The 22050-nt window shown below is 44.8% G+C and overlaps 1 protein-coding gene across 1 annotated transcript in view; it reads right to left on the reverse strand.

Moving 5' to 3' along the window:
* LOC139265253 (UBX domain-containing protein 7-like) overlaps positions 1-22050 on the reverse strand; it is a 119685-nt gene that overhangs the window by 30383 nt on the left and 67252 nt on the right. The window contains exon 5 of the mRNA XM_070882192.1: positions 14670-14782. Within this exon, the coding sequence (XP_070738293.1) occupies positions 14670-14782 (113 nt within the window). The remainder of the gene's footprint in view (positions 1-14669; positions 14783-22050) is intronic.

Consider the following 22050-nt stretch of genomic DNA (forward strand, 5'->3'; position numbering starts at 1 on the left):
CGCTGCAGTCAGAATCAGGGGAAGTCATAACGGGGAACAAAGAAATGGCGGACCAATTGAACAAGTACTTTGGTTCGGTATTCACGAAGGAGGACACGAACAACCTTCCGGTTATAAAAGGGGTTGGGGGGTCTAGTAAGGAGGAGGAACTGAGGGAAGTCCTTATTAGCCGGGAAATTGTGTTGGGGAAATTGATGGGATTGAAGGCCGATAAATCCCCAGGGCCTGATGGACTGCATCCCAGAGTACTTAAGGAGGTGGCCTTGGAAATAGTGGATGCGTTGACAGTCATTTTCCAACATTCCATTGACTCTGGATCAGTTCCTATGGAGTGGAGGGTAGCCAATGTAACCCCACTTTTTAAAAAAAGGAGGGAGAGAGAAAACAGGGAATTATAGACCAGTCAGCCTGACATCGGTAGTGGGTAAAATGATGGAATCAATTATTAAGGATGTCATAGCAGTGCATTTGGAAAGAGGTGACATGATAGGTCCAAGTCAGCATGGATTTGTGAAAGGGAAATCATGCTTGATAAATCTTCTGGAATTTTTTGAGGATGTTTCCAGTAGAGTGGATAAGGGAGAACCAGTTGATGTGGTATATTTGGACTTTCAGAAGGCGTTCGACAAGGTCCCACACAAGAGATTGATGTGCAAAGTTAGAGCACATGGGATTGGGGGTAGTGTACTGACATGGATTGAGAACTGGTTGTCAGACAGGAAGCAAAGAGTAGGAGTAAATGGGTACTTTTCAGAATGGCAGGCAGTGACTAGTGGGGTACCGCAAGGTTCTGTGCTGGGGCCCCAGCTGTTTACACTGTATATTAATGATTTAGATGAGGGGATTAAATGTAGTATCTCCAAATTTGCGGATGACACTAAGTTGGGTGGCAGTGTGAGCTGCGAGGAGGATGCTGTGAGGCTGCAGAGCGACTTGGATAGGTTAGGTGAGTGGGCAAATGCATGGCAGATGAAGTATAATGTGGATAAATGTGAGGTTATCCACTTTGGTGGTAAAAACAGAGAGACAGACTATTATCTGAATGGTGACAGATTAGGAAAAGGGGAGGTGCAAAGAGACCTGGGTGTCATGGTACATCAGTCATTGAAGGTTGGCATGCAGGTACAGCAGGCGGTTAAGAAAGCAAATGGCATGTTGGCCTTCATAGCAAGGGGATTTGAGTACAGGGGCAGGGAGGTGTTGCTACAGTTGTACAGGGCATTGGTGAGGCCACACCTGGAGTATTGTGTACAGTTTTGGTCTCCTAACCTGAGGAAGGACATTCTTGCTATTGAGTGAGTGCAGCGAAGGTTCACCAGACTGATTCCCGGGATGGCGGGACTGACCTATCAAGAAAGACTGGATCAACTGGGCTTGTATTCACTGGAGTTCAGAAGAATGAGAGGGGACCTCATAGAAACATTTAAAATTCTGACGGGGTTAGACAGGTTAGATGCAGGAAGAATGTTCCCAATGTTGGGGAAGTCCAGAACCAGAGGTCACAGTCTAAGGATAAGGGGTAAGCCATTTAGGACCGAGATGCGGAGGAACTTCTTCACCCAGAGAGTGGTGAACCTGTGGAATTCTCTACCACAGAAAGTTGTTGAGGCCAATTCACTAAATATATTCAAAAAGGAGTTAGATGAGGTCCTTACTTCTAGGGGGATCAAGGGGTATGGCGAGAAAGCAGGAATGGGGTACTGAAGTTGAATGTTCAGCCATGAACTCATTGAATGGCGGTGCAGGCTAGAAGGGCCGAATGGCCTACTCCTGCACCTATTTTCTATGTTTCTATGTTTCTATCAAGCATGATTTTCCTTTCATAAATCCATGCTGACTTGGACCGATCCGGTCACTGCTTTCCAAATGCGCTGCTATTTCATCCTTAATAATTGATTCCAACATTTTCCCCACTATTGATGTCAGGCTAACCGGTCTATAATTACCCGCTTTCCCTCTCCCTCCCTTTTTAAAGTGGTGTTACATTAGCTACCCTCTAGTCCATAGGAACTGATCCTGAGTCGATAGACTGTTGGAAAATGATCACCTATGCATCCACTATTTCTAGGGCCACTTCCTTAAGTACTCTGGGATGCAGACTATCAGGCCCCGGGGATTTATCGGCCTTCAATCCCATCAATTTCCCTAACACAATTTCCCGCCTAATAAGGATATCCTTCAGTTCCTCCTTCTCACTAGACCCTCGGTCCTCTAGTACTTCTGGAAGGTTATTGGTGTCTTTGTGTCTTCGTGAAAACAGAACCAAAGTATTTGTTCAATTGGTCTGCCATTTCTTTGCTCCCCATTATAAATTCACCTGAATCCGACTGCAAGGGACCTACGTTTGTCTTCACTAATCTTTTTCTCTTCACTTATCTATAGAAGCTTTTGCAGTCAGTTTTTATGTTCCCAGCCAGCTTCTTCTCGTACTCTATTTTCCCCCTCTTAATTAAACCCTTTGTCCTCCTCTGCTGAATTCTAAATTTCTCCCAGTCCTCAGGTTTGCTGCTTTTCCTGGCCAATTTATATGCCTCTTCCTTGGATTTAACACTATCCTTAATTTCTCTTGTTAGCCACAGTTGAGCCACCATCCCAGTTTTATTTTTACTCCAGACAGGGATGTACAATTGCTGAAGTTCATCCATGTGATCTTTAAATGTTTGCCATTGCCTATCTACCGTCAACCCTTTAAGTATCATTTGCCAGTCTATTCTAGCCAATTCACACCTCAAACCATCAATGTTACCTTTCCTTAAGTTCAGGACCCTAGTTTCTGATTTGGGTTTGGGTAGTGCAGTTTTGGATGAGTTGGAGTTTATGAAGGATGCTGAGACAGGTGGGAATGGAACTAAGTGAAAGTGGAGAGGAGAGACAGTGAAGAGGGAGCAGTTGCCTGTACTGAACACAAGTAGAGAAACAAAGGAGGTTGTTGGTTACGAACCAGAACAGCCTCGGTGCTGTGGTCCTGATGGAAACTGAACTCAACTGATTTGAACATCAGAATGGTTGATATACTACGTTGCTTAAGCAATCTAGTAATCCAATGCTTGCATTTCATGATGCATTTCAGTTACCTTTAGCAGGAGTTAAGAGTGAAAAATCGGTAAGTATCTTAACATCTTTTATAATGTCATTTGATCTCCTGTAACTAATACTTTATTTAGATTTCTGTTGGATTCTTTTCCAGTTTGCCCCCTCTGTCAATGCCTCCCATACATTTGTCGTGCTTGGTTTTTTCATCCTCTTCGATTCCCTTTGTATTCTTCTAAACCTGTCTCTGTATGCCCATGATGTATTGACATCAGTTTGTGCATTCCAGTCTGCTTCCCTTTCACACATCTCTATTCCTCCCATTCTCACGTTTCTTACATCATACAAACTATTTATTCATCTATAATTCACTGAGATTTCATTTTCCAGCATAGGTACAATGAGCCAAATGGTCTCCTTCTGTGCTGTAATATTCTGAGTACCGATCATACAATACGGATTCTGAGTACAGACGTTGAACATTGCTAATCTAAGCTGCACTGAACCCTCAAAGAAAATCTATATAGAATTTTAATATCTTACATTTAGTGCGTCAATCCAGTCATGCCTTGCAGAGGCTTAACACCTGAAAATGTGGTCTCAAATATCATGCATCCAGAGGGAAAAAATTAGTAACTGGCTGAAATATTCACTTGTATGTTAAGTTACCAAATATCTCAGTAACTACATTAGTAGTGTGATTCAGTTAGCAAATGTCCATGAGGAACAGGTAAGACACAGAAAACTATGCAAGTCGCTCAGTTCCTTCTCTCTCCTGTCGAAGAAATAACACATCAAGCCTCTTTTTATTTGTTTAAAATGGGTCCAAATCCTGATTCTGCATATCAATATGGGAAGCACCACCACATTGCAGATCTCGAGTTAGATAGGTTTCCAAGTACCTTTGTACTTCTAGAATAACGCAAGGACCTTGCCTGAGTATATTCAGATCAGGTTCTTCTTAGTTTAGTTGAAAAGAAAGTGGTTGACTATATTCAGGGCTTCCTGATTCTCAGTAATGTGGTCATCCATAATGTGTTGGGATGGTATCAACACAACTTGCATTTATATAGCGCCGTTAATGTAGTAAAACGTCCCAAGGCGCTTCACAGAAGTGTTTTCAGACAAAACAAATAAATTTGACATCGAGCCACAAAAGAAATTATGGCAGATGACCAAAAGCTTGGTCAAAGAGGTAGGTTTTAAGGAGCATCTTAAAAGAGGAAAGAGAGTTGGAGGGGTTTAGAGAGGGAGTTCCAGAGCTTGGGGCCCAGGCAGCTGAAGGCATGGCCACCAATGGTTGAGCAGTTATAATCAGGGATGCTCAAGAGGGCAGAATTTGAGGAGCACAGACATCTCAAGGGGTTGTGAGGCTGAAGGAGATTACAGAGATAGGGACGAGGCCATGGAGTGATTTGTAATAAAGAATGAAAATTTTGAAATCGAGATGTTGCTTAACCGGGAGCCAATATAGGTCTGCGAGCACAGGAGTGATGGGTGAGCGGGACTTGGTGAGTTAGGATATGGACTGACGAGTTTTGGATGATCTCAAGTTTACGTAGGGTAGAATGTAGGCGGCCAGCCAGGAGTGGGTTGGAGTAGTCAAGTCTCGAGGTCTATCCTATTTTTTCAGCATTACTCACCAATCCTGCATTTTGGCTGATTTTACTGGTATCATGCACTGCTTCCTCTTTATATCAATGTTCACCAACATGTGAATATTTGAAGTGCAGCTCAGAGTTTCTATCAAGACATTGCCACTCCTCTTCAGTCATCTGATGGTTCATCCAGGGCAGTCGAGCAGCAAGGAGACCACCTTTATCGCAAGTCATTTTTTAGTTTAATATTGCCCCCTCTGTTTGAACACCAAACTAGGGGCTCAATTTTCCCCAAAACATTTTTTCGGTGTCGGCCGATTTTTTGGGGCCTAAGTACGCCAAAAAGAAATTCTAAGTTTCCCCGTTGGATTTCTTCATTTTGGCGTGGCTTAACCCAACCTTTAGTTTTGGGGGTGGAGCCTTGATCTGCGTCAAAAAGATCAGGCTGCCATGGTAACCAGGGACACAATGCGAGTTGAAGCATACAGACAGCTCCCAACACATTAAAATTGAAAAACATACAGCAGCAACTTACCTCCAAGCCTGCCTGAAGGGCTTGCAGGTCTGGTTCCATTCTCTGTGTCTCTCTCTCTCTCTCTCTCTCTCTGAACCGGGAATCGAGAATGGGACCGGGCAGCCTTCGGGCGGGGTTGGAGGTAAGTTGCTGCTATGTGTTTTTCAATTCTTTTAATGTGTCCGGGCATCTGCTGCGCCGCTTTCCTTACCTGCGCCGGTTTCCTTAACTCTCCAAAGGTTTTTCTGCAAAGGCCTCATAAGCTGGCTTAAGCACAACTGGAGTAACTCTCAGCTGCCCAAACTTCCCTAACTGGCGTAGCTGGTTGGTTTAGCCCCCTTTGGCTGAAAAAAAACTGAGCTAAAAAAATCATAACTAACTGAGTTACACTGGTGCAAATTGATTGGGGAAACTGTGGTTTTTCAACTTAGGCCAAAAAGAGCAGCCTGCTCCAAAAAAACCGGTGCAAATCATTGGGGAAAATTGAGCCCTAGGAGAGAATATTGAAACTACTAAATGTACAACAGAATAATTTGATTATCCCCAACCTCTCAAGTCATCTAAAACATCTAAATGGGGCCACCTTCAGAGATAGTAGCACACAATTTACTTCTGGGAAAAGACCATCGGTCCAGTCTGTCTCTTCAAATTCCCCCTTTCCAGTAATCTATCACGATATAGCATTTATTTCATCAGCTATGAATACGTTCCGATACCAGGAATCTCAGTTTCCTACTGAATTCCTTGCACTGACAGTTTGTTCCATATGATCACTTTTCGAAGAAATTCTCTGAATTGTCTGTATACTTTTGTTTTCCTCATCCAGTTCTGAAATTCTATATATCATAAGAACATAAGAATTAGGAACAGGAGTAGGCCATCTAGCCCCTCGAGCCTGCTCCGCCATTCAACAAGATCATGGCTGATCTGGCCGTGGACTCAGCTCCACTTACCCGCCCGCTCCCCATAACCCTTAATTCCCTTATTAGTTAAAAATCTATCTATCTGTGACTTGATTACATTCAATGAGCTAGCCTCAACTGCTTCCTTGGGCAGAGAATTCCACAGATTCACAACCTTCTGGGAGAAGAAATTCCTTCTCAACTCGGTTTTAAATTGGCTCCCCCGTATTTTGAGGCTGTGCCCCCTAGTTCTAGTCTCCCCGACCAGTGGAAACAACCTCTCTGCCTCTATCTTGTCTATCCCTTTCATTATTTTAAATGTTTCTATAAGATCACCCCTCATCCTTCTGAACTCCAACGAGTAAAGACCCAGTCTACTCAATCTATCATCATAAGGTAACCCCCTCATCTCCGGAATCAACCGAGTGAATCGTAAGGTAACCTCCTCATCTCCAGAATCAACCTAGTGATATCGCAGGAAAATTTTTGTTTCCAACTTATTGAGCCCCTTCATTATCATAAAAGCCTCCATCAGGTCTCATGAGACTTTTGTCAAGAGTCCCAGGATACATCATCACTCTCAGCCTGCTAAATTCCATCTTTAAATGGAAGCGGTCACTTGCCTGCCCACAAATCCAGCTGCTGCATATCCTTCAGAGCGTGTGCTCTTTCGGCACTGGTCCCATTTGGTCCCATCTGAAAATTTTAGCATTTTTGAACTGAGTCCAGTCTCCAGGTGTTAGCTGCGGCTCAGTGGGCAGCACCCTCACCTCGGAGAAGAAGGTTGTGGGTTCAAGTTCCACTCCAGGGACTTGAGTACAAAATCTAGGCTGACACTACAGTGCAGTACTGAGGGAGTGCTGCACTGTCGAAGGCACCGTCTTTTAGATGCGACATTAAACCGAAGCCCCACTTGCCCGCTCAGGTGGATGTAGAAGATTCCACGGCAATATTTGAAAAGCAGGAGAATTCTTTCCAGTATCTTGGCCAATATTTATCCCTCAACCAATCACTACAACAGATTATGTGTGTTATGTATTTAACCCTTTGTAACCTGCATGAAACCTGACTACCAGAGGGCCCACCCGTTGGAGTCCCAAGGGATCCCAGCATCCCTTGGGAGCACAGTATATAAGCAGGTCACCCACGAGGTACTTGCACTCTGGAATCTTATTAAAAAGAGCTACGGTCACACTTGCTCATTACACACAGTACTCAGCCTCACCCTTTATTATGAGTGTAATAATTGGCGACGAGGTAACGAACAATCACGCGAAAATGCAAAGAACAGTCGGCATCCTGGAGAAGTTCTCAGAAGGGGACAATTGGAAGGCCTTCGTGGAGAGACTCAATCAATACTTTGTGGCCAACGAACTAGAAGGGGACGAGAACGCTACCAAATGAAGGGCGATCCTCCCAACTGTCTGTGGGGCAACAACCTATGGCCTCATGAAGAATCTCCTGACTCCAGTAAAACCAACGGAGAAATCCTACGAAGAATTGTGTACGCTGGTCCGGGAGCACCTAACTCCTATAGAAAACGTTTTAATGGCGAGATATCGGTTCTACACATGTCAACGATCGGAGGGCCAGGAAGTGGCGAGCTACGTCGCCAAACTAAGGCGTCTAGCAGGACATTGTGAGTTTGAGGGATTCCTAGAACAAAAGCTGAGACTTTTTTGTATTGGGCATTGGACATGAGACAATCCTTCGCAAACTGTTGACTGTAGAAACTCTGAACCTAAGTAAAGCCATCACGACAGCCCAGGCATTTATGTCCATCAGCGACAACACCAAGCAGATTTCGCAGAACAAAGCAGTTTCGGCCAGTACTATGCATAAAGTAACGTCGGTTTGGAGGAGAAATGTACAGGGCAGAACGTACACGCCGGCTGCTGTGGCCCGACCTCAATTGACCCAGAGTCCGCCATCATCTGTTAATATGAGGCAGTTAACACCCTGTTGGCGCTGCGGAGGTGATCATTGGTCCCATCAATGCCGCTTTAACCACTATGTGTGCAATGGTTGCAGAACAATGGGACACCTCCAACGAAAGTGCAGGCGAGCTGCAAACCCTGCAAACCACCATGTTGCAGAGGAAGATCGATCTACAGTGGATCAGGCTGAATTGGAGCCTCGTTCACTACGAAATGTCCACCAATAATGTTGAAAGTTGAACTGAACGGCATTCCAGTATCTATGGCACTGGACACGGAGGCAAGTCAGTCCATAATGAGTAAAAAGGCCTTCGACAGGCTGTGGGGAAAGAAGGCAGTCAGGCCCAAGCTCAGCCCCATTCACACCAAACTAAGGACTTACACCAAGGAACTAATCCCTGTAATTGGCAGTGCAGAAGTCAAAGTCTCCTATGACGGAGCAGTACACAAACTCCCGCTGTGGTTTGTGCCAAGGGATGGCCCCACATTGTTTGGCAGAAGCTGGCTGGCAAAAATCCGCTAGAACTGGGACAACATCCGAGCGCTTTCATCCGTCGACGACGTCTCATGTACCCAGGTTCTAAGCAAGTTCGCACTGTTGTTCGAGCCAGGCATTGGAAGCTTCTCGGGGGTGAAAGTGCAGATCTATTTGGTTCCCGGTACGCGACTCATCCACCATAAGGCACGGGCGGTACCGTACATGATGCGTGAAAAAGTTGAAATTGAGCTGGACAGGCTGCAACATGAAGGCATCATCGCGCCGGTGGAATTTAACGACTGGGCCAATCCGATTGTCCCGGTACTCAAGGAGGACGGCACAGTTAGAATTTGTGGGGACTATAAAGTAACAATGAACCATTTTTCGCTGCAGGATCAGTACCCGCTACCCAAGGCAGACGACCTATTTGCGACCCAGGCTGGAGGGAAGATGTTCACCAAGCTGGGAGCTGACCTCGGTCGGACTACATGACGTAGGAACTGGAGGAGTCTTTGAAAGGCCTCACCTGCATCAACAAGCACAAAGGTCTGTTTATCTACAACCGGTGCCCGTTCAGGATTCGGTCGGCCGTGGCGATCTTCCAGCGGAACATGGGAGCCTGCTAAAGTCGGTTCCTTGTACAGTGGCTTCCAGGATGACATATTGGTTACACGTCGGGACAGCATGGAGCACTTGAAGAATCTGGAGAAGGTTCTTAGTCGGTTGGATTACGTGGGGCTCAGATTGAAACGCTCGAAGTGTGTTTTCCTGGCACAGGACGTCGAATTCTTGGGAAGGAGAATCGCAGCAGGCGGCATCAGACCCACCGACGCCAAGACGGAGGCCATCAAGAACACGCCGCGACCAAAGAACGTGACGGAGCTGCGGTCGTTCCTGGGACTCCTTAACTATTTCGGTAATTTCCTATCTGGGTTAAGCACCCTGCTAGAACCTCTCCATGTGCTACTACGCAACGGAGACAACTGGGTATGGGGGAATTCACAAGAGGCTGCCTTTAAGAAAGTCAGAAATCTGTTGTGTTCTAACAAACTGCTTGTCCTCTATAACCCTTGTAAACGATTAGTGCTAGCTTGCAATGCGTCGTCATATGGGGTCGGGTTGTGCTACAACAGGCTAACGAATCGGGGATTTTGCAACCGGTCGCTTATGCGTCCAGGAGTTTGTCCAAGGCTGAAAGGACCCACAGCATGGTTGAGAGAGAGGCTCCAGCATGCGCTTACGGGTTAATAAAAATGCACCAGTACTTATCTGGCCTCAAGTTTGAGCTTGAAACTGACCACAAGCCGCTCATATCGCTGTTCTCTGAGAGCAAAGGGATTAATACCAATGCCTCTGCCCGCATCCAAAGATGGGTGCTCACGCTGTCGGCATACAACTATGTAATCCGCTACAGACTGGGCACAGAGAACTGCGCAGATGCTCTCAGTCAGCTGCCATTGCCCACCACCAGGGTGGAAATGGCACAGCCAGCAGACTTGCTCATGGTCATGGACGCATTCGAGAACGAGAAGTCCCCCATTACAGCCCGCCAGATCAGGACCTGGACCAGCCAGGATCCTTTACTGTCCTTGGTAAAGAAACTGTGTCCTCCATGGGAGCTGGTCCAGTGTCCCAGCGGAGATGCAGGAGGCGATTAAGCCGTTCCACAGATGCAAAGACAAGTTGTCCCTGCAGGTCTACTGTCTATTGTGGGGCAATCGCCTGGTCTTGCCCCAGAAAGGCAGACACATTCACATGTGAACTGCACAGCACCCACCCAAGCATCGTAATGATGAAAGCCACAGCCAAATTCCATGTGTGGTGGCCCAGCATCGACTCAGATTTAGTCATGCGTGCGCCAGTGCAACATTTGCTCTCAGCTGAGCAATGCACCCAGAGAGGCACCGCTAAGTTTGTGGTCGTGGCCATCCAAACCATGTCGAGGATCCATATAGACTATGCAGGCCCATTCCTAGGCAAAATGTTTTTGGTTGTCGTGGACGCGTACTTGAAATGGACTGACTGTGCAATAATGTCTGTAAGCACGTCCACGGCCACCAATAAAAGCCTACGAGCCATGTTTGCCACGCACGGCTTGCCTGATGTCCCAGTGAGCGACAATGGGCCATGCTTCACCAGTGCTGAATTCAAGGAATTCGTGACCCGCAACGGGATCAAATATGTCACATCTGCCCCGTTCAAGCCCGCATCCAACGGGCAGTTCAGACCATCAAGCAAAGCTTGAAAAATGTGTCAGAAGGCTCCCTGCAGACCTGGTTGTCCCGAGTGCTGCTCAGCTACCGCACCAGACCTCACTCACTCACCGGGGTTCCCCCAGCTGAGCTGCTCATGAATAGGGCGCTTAAAACAAGGCTCTCTCTTGTCCACTCTGATCACCACGATCACATGGAGGGCAAGCGGCATTAACAAAGTGTGTACCATGACCGCGTAAATTTGTCACGTGATATTGAGATCAATGATCCTGTGTTTGTGCTAAATTATGGACATGGTCCCAAATGGCTTGCTGGCACGGTCACAGCCAAAGAGGGGAGTATGGTGTTTCAGGTCAAATTGGCCAATGGATAAACGCACAGAAAACATTTTCGACCAAATCAAATTGTGGTTCACCAACAGCTACGAACAACTTGAAGAGGACACCACCAACTTTGACCCTCCAACACACACACACACGTGGCAACTGACATCATGGTTGACCACGAAACCGAGCTCATCATCCCCAGCAGCCCGGCAAGGCCAACTGCCCAACAGCCCAGTGAAGAGCTGACCAACCCACCACACCCGCATTTGTACCGAGACGATTGACAAGGGAGTGTAAAGACCCAGATCGTCTGACCTTGTAAATAAGTGTACTGTTGACTTCACGGGGGAGTGATGTTATGTATTTAGCCCCTTGTAACCTGCATTTTACACCTGACCACCAGAGGGCCTACCTGTTGGAGTCCCCAAGGGATCCCAGCATCCCTTGGGAGCACAATATATAAGCAGGCTACCCACGATGTACTTACACTCTGGAATTTTATTAAAGGAGTTAAGGTCACACTTGCTCATTACACACAGTACTCAGCCTCACCCTTTATTATGAGTGTAATAAGCTGGTTATCACATTCTGTTTGCAGCAGCTTGCTGTGCGCAAATTGGTTGCCATGTTTTCTACATTACAACAGCAACGACACTTAAAAAGCACTTAATTGGCTGTAAAGTGCTTTGGGATGTCATGAGGTAATGAAAGGCACTATGTAAATGCACATCTTTCTTTCTTTTAAGTCTCAGTTGCTCCCAGTATCAACCAATTACCAGGCAGATGTCTTCCAATTTACAACTCGCTGCTTTCTTTCAACTATTCATTGTTTTATCAGTTCAGTACATTCTATCTAATCCATGGGCCGTTACCTTTTGCGGTAGTCTCTTTCGCGAGACAGTGTCACATGCCCTTTTAAAATGCAGGTAGATAACATCCAGTCTACAAAATCAATAGCAGAACATTTCCAGTGGAATCTTGCGAAACTAGCTGGGACCACTCTAGAGTCAGCAAGGAAAATGTTCCAGAGACATAATGGCTGAATGATCTGGGGAGAAGGAAAAGGGGTTATGAGTCTGTGTAGCATGTGCCTGACTCTTGTAGACTTCCAGAAATAGATTCCAGGCTGCGCTGTATTTCCCCGAGTTACATCTGGAGTTTGCACATCATCCTATCGGACTAGAACATGTCCGAGACATTTCACCCATGTTTGTTGTGGCAGGATTACACTCCACCAGAATGGGGGAGGGATGTTGAGCTAGCCTGTATATTGCAGGAGCAATTTGCACCTTATTGGGTAGGCCAAACAGCCATAGACTTGCTGATGGTTGATGGTCTACTCAATATGTTGTCAAAAAAACACTATTGCAGGATGAGTGTCTTGCTAGTGATGAGCAAGTTGTCATCTGGGCTTCTGCCCATGCTCAGATCTTATCTGCCTTCTTGTCCCATCTCTCATTCTGCGTGTGACACAAGTCACCGCACACGAGCTTCTTGTTTATGACAGCTCGCCAGCTGGCCAGTTATTGAAGCTCTCAATTGCTGGACAAAGAAATCCAGCTCATGTTCATTGAACCAGGCTTAGTGCTACTGCTTAGCGAAGACAATGGTCTCCAATATGGCACTGGAAGCATCTTTAACGATCTGCCAGAGTTAGTCATTTTTGAGCAACACAATCTAGTCCAGTGCTTCAGTAATGATCTTGCACAGCTGCAAAGTGAGAATTTTCAGAATGGGGGATTTCCAACTGCTTGACATCGAGGCTCGATGGTTCTTACCAAGGTACAGCAAAAATGGTGAGCAACAGCTTTTTAGCCAATTAGGCAATTATATACCCGAGTCAGCACGACACATAGCCCTGGCCAGCCAGGCATCCTGCAAATCCCACTCTCAGCTGATGATACCCAGCCAGGTGCCAGTGCAAAGAGTGAGGATGGATACATGACTATTTGTGGCTACCTGACTAGCAAAGGGTAATGCTGACTATCAGTTTGTGCTCCAGGTACCTGTAAAATGTAACTCCACTGCCAGTCACAATGTTTATTTTTGGCCCAACCAGTCTATGTTGGTGTTTCTCCTCCACCTGAGCAGTAGTCCTAATCCTATGCACCCACTCTGTTCCAATATCCATTTATCACTCTTTCAACCACCTAACAAACCTATTGTCAAATGCTAACAAGGTCTCAGCTTCAATCCGTTTTGCATTCCACATCCTCACAACCCTCAGTGTAAAAAAAAAAGGTTTTGCCTGTTCAGTCCGAAATCACTTGAATCCATGTCCTCTCAATCTAGGACTCTTGCATCACAGTCTGATTCGATCTACACTGTCTGCTCCCTTCATAATTTTCAAAGCCTTTATCAAATCCACTGCTCACCTCCTCTGTTATAATGAAAATAGCCCTGTACCATTGTGGCAAATGTAAAATGAGCTTCATCCTGAATTCAAACTATATCTGAGTTGGGCAGACTTGATGTGAAAGGTAAGGGGGTCTTACATGCAGAAAAATGTATACAGATACTTTAAAAACTTTCAAGTTATATTCTAAATACACGATTGTAAGATTCAGAGAGAGACCCCATCGCTCCCAGGAAGTGATTGTGAGCTTGTACTAAGCAATGGTCTGGCGTACAATTCGAGTCACTGAGGACATCTTGGCATTGGAAAAGGGCGACCAAATTGCTATCTTAGATTAGGCAACTTTGAGGAGAAACTTTGGAAATTATGAATATTTGCACCAGGGAATAAGCAACTAAATTTTACAGGGTGTAAATAAATTGGACCCGGAAAATGTATTTGCTATAATCATAAACTGCAACAATAGGCTCAAGTTTGAGAGATTATGAAAAACAGTTTGAGTTTTAAACTACTTTACACAGAGTACAGTGGTTATATAGGACAAACTGACAGGGTAGGCAGAAATTGTGGACAAATTCAAGAGGCAATGGAATTGATTAGTAGAGAAAGCAATTGAAAGGGGTGAGACACAGTAGTATATGGTTCTTTTCAAATGTTAAGACCAACCTGATTTGTACATCGACAACTTTTAAAGTTTTCAAAATCAATGTTTTTATTAAACCTCTGAAGTGCTATGGAACATTTTTCCATATTAAAAGTGCTATTTAAGTGAAAGTAGTGTTACCAAAATGTTTTTTCTCTCCAAAAGAGCCTTAGGTAATAATTAATGCATTTAACCCGTGAGGGAAGAACCAAAATCCAGACTTAACATTTAGAAGGCATTGATCATATACATAAAATGATCTACTGCAGGTATATGGTATCCCACTACCAGACAAGAGAATGTTAGTGTATACTATCCCATTCCGGGTAGTAGCAATAAGGGTTCAGATACTTAAAAAAAATGCCGAGGCCAAGCAAACCTCCCCTAGGTACTGTTGGACATCTCCTTGAAAGCAATAGGAGTAAGTCACCAGCTCTCTCTTTTGCACTGAAGACAGTGCATGATGGAGGGCTTCTGAGAGACTTATGTCAAACAAGACAACACTGAATTTAAGCAACAATGTGGTCAGCAGTCAAATGATTAGTTACATGACTATACTAAAAAAGAAAACACTCTACAAATGGAGATAACGCTGCCCCTGCATCTCCATAATAATGTTGCTCCATTCCTGTAAGTGTCACTCATGATTATAGCTCCATTACTAGCCCTCACCGTTTCAAAGCTGCCTTTGTGCATTAGGTCTATGGGTGGTCTGAAGAGATCTGCCAGAGTGGTCAGCTTCTTGTCCACCGGGCCACCATTCCGCAGCTCCTGCTCCTGTCTGACTGTAAACACATCACCACAGAATGTTAGCACACACATTTATGGACTGCTCTTTTTAAGTCAAGAACAGTTATCTCGGTGTCTTATGGCTTGTAACAAAGAGGGGTTTCGGTGACACCATAGAGTGTAGCAGAAGCAGTTTCTAATATTCCAGTTCGACATCTTATAACACATCCCCACCCTATTTTTAAACATTGTACGTCACAGAAAAACAACGTGTCATTTTCTGATTAGTAAGTTTTGTCATTTGGAATGTTACAGAAGTACTTCCACTTTACTCTTACCACTTCATCATAACCAGAAAACTTTTTCTGGAAATTGATTCAGGTTAAGTGCACAACGACAATGAACTCAAACCAGTGGTGGAATGCTCTAACTATTTTGGGGTAAGAATACTCATGTATATGTTAATATTATACATCAGCTTTATCCTGTTAAACCAAGTCACTACTTTACTTTATGTACTTTACTTTACTGGACAGGAGCCGCCTCCCTCTCTGAGTAACCATGTAACCATTATTTCAGTTTTCCATGCAGTCAGACCACAAACAAATGGCTTTCTCTTGCCATGTTACGAATACAATTTCATTATGTAACAATTTAACAAATTCTCAGCCTGTGTTTAACTAGACTTTCTTACAACTATTTTATTGTAATCTGTAAAACAAAACAGCTCTACAACGACTTTTGTAGACAACATTAATCAAGTGCCTCCTTGTTTTTTTTGTTGAGGGCACAAATGATATAAGTGCCCCCTGGCTAAAAGGGTGGGAGGGGGCACTAAAACCGACAAACATAGACAAATTAAACTTTAAACATTAAGGATTAAAATAAAATTTGGCTAACAGAGGTATAAGATAGGGGGAAGGGAAAGGAGGGGAAAAAAAGTAAGGAGACTCAAATGACACAGAAAGAAGCAGGATATGAAGGGGAAAGTTGTCTCCAAGGCTGTTCCTACAGATATTTAGAGTAAAGGCCTTTTATTTACTTGGCTAAACTCTGCAGGAAAATCTATGGCCCAGGTTTTGGGATCTGCAACAAACGAATGGCGCTCGTTGCTCACTGCACTTAAACTTTCCCACAGACGTTCTGTGGGTTTTTACACTTAGATTTGCGGTAATTGGAGAGCCCAACAGCAAGACGCCCTCTACAGGGGATCCTGGACCTGTGTGAGCAGGCCAAGCAACAGCGTGTCTCCTCAACAAGATTGAAGAATCCGCACTTAGACACAATCAGTCTAAACCAGCAAGTACAAGTTAGAATATTTAATTCAACATAAAATCATGTACAGAAAGCAAAATAAAGAGGGGGAAAGAAGGATAGGATTGAGAGAGATAGAGGAAGAAAGTTCTCCCAATAATTAAAATCTAAAGGAATGAGACTCCACACTTCTTTCAGTGCCAGAGAGGTTGTTTGGCAAGAATTAACATTTGCCACACTGTTAAAAATTCAATTATACTTGAACGGACAAGCTGTAACTTTTTCTGGCCTGGTTAGAGGGTTCTTCTTTTTAGGCGGTCCCTCGTATCGAGGATGACTTGCTTCTACACCAAAAAGGGATGAGTTCACAGGTGATTCAATGAAGGACCTGACATTCCAGGCCTAGAACTACATATTGAAAGGTGGAAGATGCCTGTGCGTTGATTTTTTTAACGTATGGTGGCCGTTGCACACCAGCCACCACACGGGTTTGACAGAGCTAGGTCTTGTTCCAGTGGCAAGGATTATCCAAGATAACTGGAGACCAGCTCTGCTGCATGGACCTAGTGCGCACACATCAGTGTGGGCTGGCCCGTGCTGCCCCAGGGCCCTCGCCTCTTCTGGGCCCCGAACTCACGCCTCTCCTAGGCCCCGATCACGTCGCTCTACAATCTCTCGCTGCTCCTGCTGTATTTGCCCATGATCCAATCAGCGACCTTGATTTTGGTGACGTCCATTCTCCAAGTTGTCGCCCTCCTGCAACAGCTCGCGCTGCTCCATGAAGTGGCCTCCATGCTGCTCCCAGGCTGTGGCACCTCCCCTCTTTTTATGGCCCCAACCTGTGGCTGGTGGTTTCTCGAAAGTCGGGGCCGCCCCACTGCTCCCGGGCTGCCACAGCTCCGCTCCTTTTATGGCCCCAACCTGCAGCTGGTGGTTTCTTGCATTACCTGGCAGGTTAGAGGGTACCTAGTGGATAAGTGGGTAATGTGGTTTCCCACATTACAACAGTTACTTCACTCCAAAAGTACGTCATTGACTGTAAAGCACTTTGAGACATCCGGTGGACGTGAAAGGCGGTATATAAATGCAAGTCTGTCTTTCTTTCTTCTTTTTAAGTAACCCAACTTCACGGCATTGCATGTACTTGAATGCCGAGTCTCTCGGCGATGTACCAGTGTAGCAAAGCTTGTGCAGGAGCAGGGCAACTCGGACAGCAACTGTCTGATTTCCACGTTTAACTGCGCACGTGCGGACGCCAGAAGTTGCTGTTCAATTTACTCCTTAATAACGGTGAGTGCTGAACGCCTCACCGTTACTCTTGCCGAAAAATCCAGACCATTAATTCAATAGCTCATAAAGAACTCACTTCAGGAGCGGAAATAAGTCTTCCTCGATTCCGAGGGACTGCCTATGATGATGATGATGGAGATAAAATCTAAATCACATACATCACAATTTGCAGCTAGTTCAGATTTACAATTTCAATTCGGTCATAAGTTTTTATCCTTAAATAATTTTTTTAAATTTTACTTATAGAAATTACATATTATCCACATAATAGTTATCTTCCCGGCTGAATAATCATTTTTGGACCATTTCCAAATTAAGGCAGAGACATGGTATTTCAGCACTAGCTTGGCACCCTGCACCCGAATGTCTTTTCACTGGTTCAGGTTCAGAGCAATAGTGGTGACAGTCATCTCAACTTAGTCTGTCCACTTCAACAACCAAACTAACAAGCTTTAAGTTAGCTAGTTGTCAGATTTCCTTACTCAAAATAAGTCTGTCCTGTGTTGTAAAGAAGAAGATTTAATTGGCTCAGAGGCAGGAAGCAAAGGGTAATGGTTGATGGGTGTTTTGTGATTGGAAGGCTGTTTCCAGTGGGGTTCCACAGCTCAGTGCTGGGTCCCTTGCTTTTTGTGGTATACATCATTGACTTAGACTTGAATGTTGAGGGTATGATTAAGAAGTTTGCAGATGATAATAAATTCAGCTGTGTGGTTGGTAATGAAGAAAACTGTAGACCGCAGGAAGATATCAATGAACTGGTCAGGTGGGCATAACAATGGCAAATGGAATTCAATCCGGAGAAGTTCGAGGTAATGCATTTGGGGAAGGCTAACAAGGCAAAGGAATACACAGTAAATGGTAGGACACTGAGAAGTGTAGAGGAACAAAGGGACCTTGGAGTGCAGGTCCACAGATCCCTGCAGGTGGCAGGCCAGGTAGATAAGGTGATTAAGATGGCATACAGGATACTTGCCTTTATTAGCCGAGGCATAGAATATAAGAGCAGGGAGGTTGTGCTTGAACTGTATAAAACACTAGTTAGGCCACAGCTAGAGTACTGCGTGCAGTTCCGGTCACATTACAGGAAAGATGCGATTGCACTAGAGAGAGTACAGGGGAAATTTACGAGTATGTTGCCTGGACTGGAAAATTTTAGCTATGAGGAAAGATTGGATAGGTTGAGTTTGTTTTCTTTGGAAGAGAGGAGGCTAAGGGGAGACCTTATTGAGGTGTATAAAATTATGAGGGGCCTAGATAGAGTGGATAGGAAGGACCTACTTCCCTTAGCAGAGGGGTCAACAGCCTGGGGACATAGATTTCAAGTTATTTGTAGGAGATTTGAGGAGACATTTCTTCACCCAGCGGGTGGTGGGAGTCTGGAACTCACTGCCTGAAAGTGTGGTGGAGGCTGAAACCCTCACCACATTTAAAGGGTACTTGGATGTGCACTTGAAGTGCCGTAACCTACAGGGCTACAGACCAAGAGCTGGAAAGTGGGATTAGGCTGGATAGCTTTTTGTTGGCTGGCGCAGACACGATGGGCCAAAATGGCCCCCTGCCGTGCTGTAAATTTCTACAATTCTATGAAATCAGGTTTTAAAGCCAGAATCACCATATATTCTCCTCCCTCAATCCTTACATCACCTTGGCACTAAAGTGGAAACAGAGGAACTTGCCATGCCAATGGAGGAGAACCCACTGTGTATCAGGGTACTTGATCTGGAGTCTGGGAACAGTATTAGAATTACATAACATGTACAGCACAGAAATAGGCCATTCGGCTCAACTAGTCTATGCCAGTATTTATTGCTCCACACAAGCCTCCTCACTCCTTACTTCATCTCACCCTTTCAACATATCCTTCTATTCCTTTCTCCCTCATATGTTTATCCAGCTTTCCCTTTAAATGCAATCTTGCTTCTCAAATGCATATCTTAGCCAGCAATAGAGATAAATGGGTTTGATCTAATAGCCATTACAGAGACGTGGTTGCAAGGTGACCAAAGTTGGGAACTAAATGTTCCAGGGTACTTGACGTTTCGAAAAGACAGGCAGAATGATAAAGGAGCAGGTAGCCCTGATAATAAAGGATGACATAGAAAACAGAGAAATTAGGTGCAGGCCAGTAGAGAGAAAGGATCTTGGCTCAGAAGATCAAGAAGTAGAATCAGTATGGGTGGAGATAAGGAATAACAAGGGGTAGAAAACACTGGTGGGAGTAGTATATAGGCCCCCTAACAGTAGCTATACCGTTGGACAGAATATTAATCAAGAAATATTAGGAGCTTGTAACAAAGGTAATGCAATAATCGTGGGGGACTTTAATCTTCATATAGACTGGAAAATCAAATTGGCAAAGGTAGTCTGGAGAAGTTCATGGAATGCATTCTGGACAGTTTTCTAGAACAATATGTCATGGAATCAACCAGGAAACAGACTATTTTAGATCTTGCATTGTGTAATGAGACATTGTTAATTAGCAATCTCATAGTAAAGGATCCTCTACGGCAGTGATCATAATATGATAGAATTTCACATGTTTGGGAGTGACTGCCGAGACTAGAGTCTTAAACTTAAATAAAGCCAATTACATAGGTATGAAGGGCGAGTTGGTGAAGGTAGATTGGAAAAATAGATTAAAAGGTATGGATAGCATCTAAAGAAATATTTCACAATTCTCAACAAAAATACATTCCATTGAGAAACAAAAACTATACAGGAAAAGTGATCCATCCTGTGACTAACTGAAAAAGTTAAGGATAGCATTAGATTAAAAGAAGCTTATAATGTTGCGAACAATAGTATTAAGCTTGAGGATTGGGAGAGTTTCAGAAACCAGCAAAGGATAACCAAAAAATTGATATGAGAGAAAACAAGCAAGAAATATAAAAACTGATTTTACATACTTGTAGAAGCTCTTACAAAGAGTGCAGCAAAAGTAAACATTGGTCCCTTAGAAGCTGAGGCAGGAGAATTATGGTGAATAAGGAAATGGCAAAATCGTTAAAGAAATATATTGTATCTGCCTTCACAGTAGAAGACGCAATATGCATATCTAAAATGGTGGGGAACCAAGGGTCTAATGAGGGTGAGGAACTTATTGTAATTAATATAAGGAGAGAAAAAGTACTGGAGAAACTAATGGGACTAAAAGCCGACAAACACCCTGGACCTGACGGCCTATATTGTAGGGTTCTAAAAGAACATAAGAAATAGGAGCACGAGTAAGTCATTTGGCCCCTCGAGCCTGCTCCGCCATTCAATAAGATCATGGCTGATCTGATCCTGGTCTCAACTCCACTTTCTCGCCCGCTCCCCATTAACCTCGACTCCCTTATCCTTCAAATATTTGTCTATCTCCACCTTAAATACATTCAATGACCCAGCCTCCACAGCTCTCTGAGGTAGAGAATTCCAAAGATTCACGACCCTCAGAGAAGAAATTCTTCCTCATTTCAATTTAAAATGGGCAACCCATTATTTTGGGCCCAAGTTTCCATCCTCTAGAAAAATGGTGCACCTCCATAAGGTGCGCCGACTTTCTGGAATAAAAAGGGCACCGAAATCTTACCTTGTGATTCTCCGAGCTCCTCAGGACATCTTCGGGCTCGGCGTAGTGCAGCACAAGGGGTGGGGGGCGGAGCCAGGTCCCAGCACTGAAAACAGTGCCGGGACCTCTGCACATGCGCGCTTGAGTGTGCGCGCATGTGCAGTAGCTCCTTGCTCCCAATCTCTGCAGGTTAAGTGAAGTTATTGTAAAGGCATAGGTTCTTCTCGTACGAGTTCTTTTTTAACTTTTGGTATAATTGTTTAATGCAGAAATGTGCGAATTCACATGAGTGAAATGTATAAAAACTGGCAGTTTGTAATGAGATATTTGATTGGCCTGAAATACTGAGCTCAGAACTGTAAAGCGTTTTGAGTCACCGAACATCATAAGTGTGGTTGAAGTATTGTTATGTGTATATTTAAGTACTATTGCATGTATACTGCTTGCCTGATCTATGAATGCTTGACCTCCACATTTCAAGAACATTATTGAGTTTTGAGACTGACGGAGAGAGAGAGAGAGAGAGAGAGAGAGAGAGAGAGAGAGAGAGACACTGACGGGGAGAGAGAGAGAGAGAGAGAGACACTGACGGGGAGAGAGAGAGAGAGAGAGAGAGAAGAGAGAGAGAGAAGAGAGAGAGAGAGAGAGAGAGAGAGAGAGAGAGAGACACTGACGGGGGAGAGAGAGAGACACTGACGGGGGAGAGAGAGAGACACTGACGGGGGAGAGAGAGAGACACTGATGGGGAGAGAGAGAGACACTGATGGGGAGAGAGAGAGACACTGATGGGGAGAGAGAGAGAGAGAGAGAGAGAGAGAGAGAGAGAGAGAGACACTGACGGGGAGAGAGAGAGAGAGAGAGAGAGAGAGACACTGACGGGGAGAGAGAGAGAGACACTGACGGGGACAGGGGAGAGAGAGAGAGAGAGAGAGAGAGACACTGACGGGGAGAGAGAGACGGGGAGAGAGAGAGAGAGAGAGAGAGAGAGACACTGACGGAGAGAGAGAGAGAGAGAGAGAGAGAGAGACTGACGGGGGGAAGAGAGAGAGAGAGAGAGAGAGAGAGACTGACGGGGGGGAAGAGAGAGAGAGAGAGAGAGAGAGAGAGAGAGAGAGCGAGAGAGAGAGAGAGAGAGAGACACACAGAACACTGACGGGGAGAGAGAGAGAGAGAGACAGACACTGACGGAAGAGAGAGAGAGAGACACTGACGGAGAGAGAGAGAGAGAGA

This window comes from Pristiophorus japonicus, chromosome 6 (genome assembly GCF_044704955.1).
Source record: "Pristiophorus japonicus isolate sPriJap1 chromosome 6, sPriJap1.hap1, whole genome shotgun sequence".
Lineage (NCBI taxonomy): Eukaryota > Metazoa > Chordata > Chondrichthyes > Pristiophoridae > Pristiophorus > Pristiophorus japonicus.